The sequence below is a fragment of the Rhincodon typus genome, chromosome 14, assembly GCF_021869965.1.
Source record: "Rhincodon typus isolate 14 chromosome 14, sRhiTyp1.1, whole genome shotgun sequence".
Lineage (NCBI taxonomy): Eukaryota > Metazoa > Chordata > Chondrichthyes > Orectolobiformes > Rhincodontidae > Rhincodon > Rhincodon typus.
The window spans coordinates 26,654,492-26,663,444 of NC_063345.1; the positions used below are offsets into that span (position 1 = coordinate 26,654,492).

Consider the following 8,953-nt stretch of genomic DNA (forward strand, 5'->3'; position numbering starts at 1 on the left):
GGACAGCTGGGTTAGAAAATTTGAATGTAAAAAAAAAAGCATTCATCTAGTATCTTTCTTGGCATCTGATTTTAAGTTCCAAAAGTACTTTTGAAGTCACTGTTGCAATGTAGTTAATGATGGCAGCAAGATTCCACAATTGGCAATAGGTTTTTTTTTAAATGATTTTGCTTTGGACACTAAGAAAGTTTCCATTCTCTGTATTGAATACATTGCTATGAGATGATGCCATGATGTCTCTTCCAAAAAGCCAGGCTTTTCCAGTATATTGCTGCTCCCTCCTTTTCCTGTTGGGTTTCTTGGCCCAGATTGGCTGAAAGAAAAAAAAATTGCATGATCAAAAAATAAGTTTGAGATTGGGTGAAACAGGTGACATGGGGATTTTTGTAACTAGTTTATTATGATATTTAAGTTTAAAATAAGTTACTAATGTTTTTGGATGGAATTCCCTGGTCTGCTTTTCTTACTGTTGCCTTGAATCTGTTTTAAATAAATTAATCAATAATCTGATGTCCCTTTTAAAGTAGCATTTTATAAATATATACTGAGATGTTGTGATATATTAAAGTCCGATGACTCAGAATTCCGATTGTGTCAAAGTCATTAGATAGTCTCATTGACAGAATATCAAATCCAATTGAACAACGCCTGTGATATTCCAAACTCTGTATTAGCCAGAATTGGAAAGATGCAATATTGGATCAGTTGTTTTATTAAACTACTTGCAATTGTTCGGTCTGAAAACCAGACCCCTTAAGAGGAAAAGGTCCTTTTGCCCAGATTGTAACTGCAACAGGAGAAGATAGAAAGATTCGGAGCATTTCCCAACGATACTTCTAATTCTGTTCATGCCTCATTTACTGTCTATGCTGACTAGGTCACCATTTTGTTTTAAATTTGTCATCTCTTGAAAAGTCACTCAGAGCACTTCTAATCCAAAGCGCTAATACTGTAATTCTCCATTCATTTTCTTGCCTGTCAGCTATGAGGTTGTATGGCTGCCACCTCATGTTTTAATTCAAATTTTGCGAGAATTCTCATTTGACATTCCAGGACCTTACTGGATGTAATGTTCGCAAATCTTCAGTGTAGTTTCTTGGTTCAAGTCACTCAGTTTAACTTTAATCACTTTGACTCGCTGGTCTCTACTTGAAAATTTTGACAGTTTAATTGTACACTGGCACAGAATCTTGGAAACTGAACATAGAACAGTTTATGCCTTGAGTTAAATAATGGAATGTTGAAGACTGAGGTTGAGTTGAATTTTCATCCTAAGATTTATCTCTCTTGATTACCTACTTAGAATAAACTGACCTCGAAATGAAGTAGGTCTTAAAAGGCAAATGCTATTTTTATCATGTTGAATATTGAATTTATGCATATCAGTACTTATCAAATTCTTGGATATTTTGTTTGTGGTGACCTTTACAATAATTGTGAATTGTCAGTTTACATCTCCCTCATGGAGAGAATAAACTTTTATTTTAAGGAAATGTCTTGTATCAGAGAAGTGGTTAAACGTTGCTGAATTGTTAAGTTCACCTGATCCATTATTGAATATGGACACTTGACGTTAATAAGCAGATTGTATGTGGATTTGACTTTAAATGAAATATTCTGAAACACTAACCAGATAATTGTTCTTTAACTCTGCAGGATTCACTTGTGAGTTGTTTCCTCAGTATTGCAGATCAAGTGTTGCTGCCATCTCTTACTTTAATGGACTCCAATGCATGTATGTCAGAAGAGCTTTGGGGAATGTTGAAAACATTCCCGTACCAATATAGGTGAATATCATGCAGGGGTATTTAAATGTGTTAATTATTCATATGTGGTGACTATAGCTGCTTAACGCTTAAATTTGTTGCTTTAAGGTATCGTTTATATGGACAGTGGAAAAATGACACCTATAGTAGCCATCCTCTACTGGTCAAAGTCAAAGCTCAGACTATTGACAGGGCCAAGTATATTATGAAGTAAGTTGTTATATTTCCTGTGCACAGAAGTGAGCTGGACAGGATTTACTATTCTGATCATATGTTAGTAATGAAAAATTCATTTTTCATTCATTTTCCCCCAGAAAACATGTTTAATTTAACAGATTATTGCACAGCTTTGTTTAGGAACAGATGATAATTTATTCTTTCTGGTATGCCAATTTTACAGATGACAGGGATCAATCTGCTTAGTTTTAATAATTTTTTCGTAAAGCAATGCGTAAAAGGCTTGGATTTTCTCCGGCATATTCTAGGAGTTATGAACAGCCCTCTTTCAAAATTGAAAGTTCTTTCTGACTTGAAATAGCAATGGTGTTCTGTTTGTGTATGAATGATGTCTTGGCTGAACACTTAATATGTTCAGAAGCATATAAAGCCCAAGATGCAGAATGAGTAAAATTTGAGGAGTTTCTTGTTGTCCGAGAAAACCTATACTCTCTATTCAACGCAGCTGAAACAGATTAAGTAGTTAGCTATTTGCTGTTTGTGGAACAATACTGCAGGAAAGTTTCTCTCTGTAAGCCTAAAATAACTGTGATAACAATTTATCTAACCTTAAATGGCCTTATTATAGCCCAATAATGTGCAAGGCTGTAATGACATTGAAATTCTCATTTCTGGTTCCACTGTAGTTTGTCAAGCTTTATGAATGAGTTGAAATATTTTTGCTTGTTTTGCAGTGGTTAGTAGCAGATTTTAAGAGAATATCAACCGTAACTATCTTTCAGGTTTTATGGTAATCGTCTAGTGATAAAACTAGAGTAAGTCTTCTGCGATGTGTTGGCAAACGAAAGCTGAATTTAATTAAATTATTTTGTTAAATTTCAAGCAACCAGTTTAAAGCAGCTTAAAACTTCTTCTAAAGGGGAAAGTGAAATAAAAAAAAGTTATCTGAACTATTGCTGCAATCTCACATTGTAGTTACTGAAATAGAAATGAAGCTCCATACATGAGGACTATGGATTGTACACTGGTAACATTAAAAATATTGAATTGCTGCATCGAAAATTAAAAGTACCGTGTAACCATGTTAATTTTTCAGGGTATAACGAATTTGCTGCCTTGTAGCAAAGCGAATGTGAAATTTCTTCCTGTGAACTGACATTTTCTGATTCAGGTTACTATTTCCACATCTAACTTAGTGCTCTGTAACTAAAAACAACGATTTAGTGTTGCTGAACTTGATGTTTGAAATTAACTTTTGTGATGATACTTAGTACAATTTTCAGGAGGTATTGGAGACCTGAAATTATCATTAGAGTGCAAGACGTCTGAGCAAGGCCAGTGAGATTTTTGAAACAATCTATTTTTCTATTCTTTTAGGCAGCCAGTTTTAGATAATTGGATTGCATTTTGGGCAATGCTGAATGCACGGGTTGCACTCTTATTACTTGTACAAGAAAAAGTACGTTGTAGAATGCTATTCAGACCTTTTTAAGGAATAAGGCACATGGTCCTGCAGGGTTTTATTACCTTTTTGATGGTATCTACTTTCACCTGCCATAAGACCTGAAGACCTTTGTTTTGTCTTTAGGAGATCAGAGGCTGTGTGGTTGTAAGGCAGGGAAGAATGAAAGAAAGTGCTGGTACTGAAGCAATTCTACACCTGACCTGTCCTGAACATGCAAATGGTGTCATCTACAAAATTAAGAGTTTGGACTAGTGTAGACAATGTTTATGGTATTTTCTACACGTGTGAGAGAAATGAGTCAGTGTTTCTTGTACCCACTGGTCATTGTTTCTGGCAGAATACATTGAATGAGTGATACAGTATAATGTTTTAGTTTTGGATCATCTGGTTGTGCCCTTCGTATGCGGGGAAGAGGATGTTTTTTTCTTTGGACAAGATGTTTTAGATTTGCAAGGTTTTATATTCTGAGGGTTTAGAGGAACAGAAAGTAAGTCATTAGGCACAATCTATACAGAGAAATGAAGCACATTTCATTCCAAAAATCTCATTTTAAGGATCTGCCTTTCAATAGTGATGTGAAGCATCAGAATTGTTTTCCATGAACACTTAATAAAGAATGGATTTATCATTCTATTTAAATGTTGTTAAGTTCTAAGTTCAATTGCATTCTTTGAATTGGATAAATGCAGCTTTGATAGTTAGAGATTCTGGTAGATGGTTAAGTTTCCAATTGACTGCCAACAAAAAAAAAACTGCGGTTTCTCAAAAGAGTTTGCTTGTAGTCTTTCTCACCTGCGAATGAGCCAAAAACCACTATTTTCATGATGTGGAAACCTTCATTGAATTAAAACAATGTTTAGTTGATGACTTTTAACAAGCTTTACAATTCACAAGCTTTAAATGCAAACAAATATTAAATCCCCTATTTCATGTTTTTGTTGTTTATTGTTTCAGGCGATTGACTAAGGAAAATGTGAAGCCTTCTGGAAGACAAATTGGGAAGCTGAGTCACAGTAATCCAACAATCCTGTTTGATTATGTATGTGTTCTACATTCACTAATATGCTCACAGAAATTGCAATTATTAAGATGAATGCGAAAATGTAATGGCTGCTTTTGGGTGCGCAAGGTGCAGTTTAGCTAACTGTTATGAGCTTCCTGGAATCTAGATTTGAATGATGGCTAGATCCATCTGATGGAAAAAAAATCCCAATCCTTCTGGCTGGCTTCATTAAGTTTGGAAAGACTCAGTCCAATTTGTGATAACAAGGTGTGGAGCTGAATGAACACAGCAGGCCAAGCAGCATCAGAGGAGCAGGAAAGCTGACGTTTCGGGTCGAGACCCTTCTTCAGAAATGGGGGAGGGGAAGGGGATTCTGAAATAAACAGGGAGAGAGGGGCAGGTGGATAGAAGATAGATAACGGAGAAGATAGGTGGAGAGGAGACAGACAGGACAAAGAGGCAAGGTTGGAGCCAGTAAAGGTGAATGTAGGTGGGGAGTTAGGGAGGAGATAGGTCGGTCCAGGGAGGACGGACAGGTCGAGGAGGCGGTGAGGCCTGTGGGTAGGAGATGGGGGTGGGGCCTGAGGTGGGAGGAATGGTTAGGGAGGCGGGGACGAGCTGGGCTGGTTTTGGGATGCGGTCGGACGAGGGGAGATCTTGAAGCTTGTGAAGTCCACATTGATACCCTTGGGCTGCAGGGTTCCGAAGCGAAATATGAGATGCTGTTCTTGCAGCCTTCAGGTGGCATCATTGTGGCAATGCAGGAGGCCCAGGATGGACATGTCGTCCAAGGAGTTGAGGTGGGGCGGGGTGGGGGGTGGGGAGTTGAAATGGTTTGCGACTGGGAGGTGCAGTTGTTTGTTGCGATCTGAGTGTAGGTGTTCCACAAAGCGGTCCCCAAGCCTCCGCTTGGTTTCCCTGATGTAGAGGAATTCACAACGGGGACAGTGGATACAGTATACCACATTAGCAGATGTGCGGGTGAATATTTGTTTGATGTGGAAGGTCTTCTTAGGGACTGGGATGGGGGTGAAGGGGGAGGTGTAGGGGCAGGTGTAGCACTTGCTGCAGTTGCAGGGAAAAGTGCCGGGGGTTGTGGGGCCAGTGGGGAGTATGGAGCAGACAAGGGAGTCCTGGAGAGAGTGGTCCCTCTGGAAAGCAGATAAGGGTCGGGAGGGAAAAATGTCTTTGGTGGTGGGGTCGGATTGCAGATGTGGCGGAGGCGAAGGAATTGGGAATAGGGGATGGCATTTTTTGCAGGAAGGTGGGTGAGAGGAGGTGTATTCCAGGTATTCAAGCCTACCAACTCCCACAGCTACCTAGAGTACACCTCCTCTCACCCACCTTCCTGCAAAAATGCCATCCTCTATTCCCAATTCCTTCGCCTCTGCCACATCTGCTCCCAAGATGAGGCATTCCACTCCTGGACATCTCAGATGTCCTCGTTTTTCAAGGACCACAATTTCCCCTCCTCAGTGGTAGAAAACGCCCTCGACCGTGTCTCTCGCATTTCCTGCAACTCATCCCTCTCACCCCCTACCCACAAAAAACAACCAAAACAGAATCCCCCTTGCCCTCCCGTACCACCTCACCAACCTCTGGATCCAACGCATCATCCTCCGACACTTCCGCCATCTGCAATCTGACCCCACTATCAAAGACGTTTTTCCCTCCCCACCCTTATCTGCTTTCCAGAGGGACCACTCTCTCCGTGACTCTCTGTGTGCTCCATACTCCCCACCTCCCCCTTCACCCCCATCCCAGGCCCTAAGAAGACCTTCCACATCAAGCAGATGTTCACCTGCACATCTGTTAATGTGGTATACTGTATCCACAGTTCCCGTTGTGGCCTCCTCTAGGGAAACCAAGCGGAGGCTTGGGGACCACTTTGTGGAACACCTATGCTCGGTTCGCAACAAATAACTGTACCTCCCAGTCGTAAACCATTTCAACTCCCCCTCCCACTCCTTGGACGCCATGTCCATCCTGGGCCTCCTGCATTGCCACAATGATGCCACCCGAAGGCTGCAGGAACAGCATCTCATATTTCGCTTGGGAACCCTGCAGCCCAAGAGTATCAATGTGGACTTCACAAGCTTCAAAATCTCCCCTCCCCCCGACCGCATCCCAAAACCAGCCCAGCTCGTCTCCGCCTCCCTAACCATTCCTCCCACCTCAAGCCCCACCCCCATCTCCTACCCATTAGCCTCACCCCGCCTCCTTGACCTGTCCGTCCTCCCTGGACTGACCTATCCCCTTCCTAACTCCCCACCTACATTCACCTTTACTGGCTCCAACCTCGCCTCTTTGACCTGTCTGTCTTCTCTCCACCTCCCCTCTCTCCCTATTTATTTCAGAATCCCCTTCCCCTCCCCCATTTCTGAAGAAGGGTCTCGACCTGAAACGTCAGCTTTCCTGCTCCTCTGATGCTGCTTGGCCTGCTGTGTTCATCCAGCTCTACACTTTGTTATCTCAGATTCTCCAGCATCGGCAGTTCCTACTATCTCAGTCCAATTTGTAACGTTTCCGACATAGTGGAAAGATCTTTGCCCTGTATCTATCTGAACTGAAGAGTTCCATATTGGCAGTGGCTTGACTTACCCATTGGAGAATATATTCCTACATTCAAAACACCCACTGGTCATTGACACCCCAGTTTGTTTGAATTTTAAATTTAAACTGGGCGAGTGTTTGGGGGGGAGAAAAAGGATAATCGCCAAACTGTTTAATACAATTAATTGTTTATTGTAAGTTCACAGCATTCCATTCTGCTCACCAGTTAACGAGGCGTTTTAACATCTAAATACATCCTGTAAGACATCAATCCTAAGACTGAAAAAATGTTTCTCTATTCCTTCAGATTCAATTTATTTCAGAATGTCTATAGAAAATTTGGATTCTGCCAGAAATTAATGAAATGAACTGCAAATTTGTGCATTTCCACACACGGTATTAATGTGAGGACCTGACAAGTGACAAGTTAAATTTGAACCATATAAGTGCCAGTCAATGACTGGACAGAGAGTCCAACAAGAGAAAATAACTAATGCCACTTGATATTCAAGAGCATTACCTTTTGCTAAATTCTACACTGTCCAAGTCCTGAGGGTTACTATTGACTAGAAACTGAACTAGACCAGTCTTTATAAATACTGTGGCTACAAGACCAGGTCAGTGACTAGAAATTCTGCAACAAGTAACTCACTTCCTATTTCCCCAGTATCTGTCTGCAAAGCATAGCTCAGGAATGTGGTGGAATATTCTCCACTTGCCTGAGTGGGATGTCCTGGCTGTTAACCACAGACCAGAAACTGAACAGGACAAGCCTTAGAAACACAGTGGCTCCAAGAGCAGGTCAGAGACTAATAATCGTTCAGTAAACAGCTCCTTTTCTGGCTCCCCAAAGTTGTTGTCATAGACAAGGCTCAGCCCATAAATGTAATGGAAGACTGTCTACTTGTCTGGGTGAATCCTTCAAAAACACCGAAGGAACCTGACACTATCCAAGACAAAGCAGCCCACTTGATCGTCACTACATCCACAAACATTCACTCCCTCTACTCCCGACATTGAGTCGCAGCATTATGTGCCATCTGTAAAATGCATTGCTGAATTTGCCAATAATCCTTACACATTACATCTAAATCTATGATCACTGACATCTAGAAGGCCAAAAGCAGAAGTGAACTGTATGAAATAATGGTGATACCACAGCTAGAATATTGTGTGGAAATCACATTATAGGAGGAATGTGTTTGCACTGGAGTGGGTACTTGGGAAATTTTAGCAGAATGTTTTAGCTGTGAAGAAAGATTGGATAGACTGGGGTTGTTTTCCTTGGAGAAGAGGAGACTGAGAGGGCAACATGATTGAGATGCATAAAATTGAGGATGAGAGGCAGGAGGGAACTTTATTTCCCTTTGGTAGAGGGATTGGTGGTTAGGGTGCAGAGACTTAATGTAACGAGCAGGAGGTTTAGAGGGGATGTAGGGTGGCAGTGGCAGAAACCTCATAACATTTAAGAGTTATTGCATGTACACTTGTGATGCCAAGGAATACAAGGCTATGGACTGAGTGGTGAAAAATAGGATTAAAATAGTTGGGTGGTTGTTTTTGACTGGCGCAGACTTGATGGGCTGAAGGGCCTTTTTCTTTGCTGTAGACCACTATAACTATTCTTAGGAGCACCACCCTCCAAGCCACTCACCATCTTGACCTGGAAATATATCACTCTTCTTTCAGTATAACTGGTCATAATTCTGGAATTCCCACCCCTAATGACATTGAGTCCACCAACACCAAATAGATTGTCACTGTCAAAAAGACAACTCACCACCACCTTCTCAAGGGCACTTGGGAACAGACAATAAATGCTGCCCAGCATGTGATGCCTATGTGCTTTGAGTGAAGAAACAAGAAAGAACAAGGACAAAGAGGAGGCCATTTGGCCCCTCTGGCCTGCTCTGCTAATCAATAAGTAGATCATGATTAGAGATAGTAGGAACTGCAGATGCTGGAGAATCCGAGACAACAAGGTGCAGG

General features: G+C 41.3%; 1 protein-coding gene across 1 annotated transcript in view; it reads left to right on the plus strand.

The window, feature by feature from the left end:
* Positions 1 to 8,953, plus strand: part of LOC125484860 (THO complex subunit 2-like) — a 35,485-nt gene that overhangs the window by 4,566 nt on the left and 21,966 nt on the right. The window contains exons 2-4 of the mRNA XM_048605294.1: positions 1,657 to 1,787; positions 1,875 to 1,976; positions 4,363 to 4,447. Of these exons, the coding sequence (XP_048461251.1) occupies positions 1,657 to 1,787; positions 1,875 to 1,976; positions 4,363 to 4,447 (318 nt within the window). The remainder of the gene's footprint in view (positions 1 to 1,656; positions 1,788 to 1,874; positions 1,977 to 4,362; positions 4,448 to 8,953) is intronic.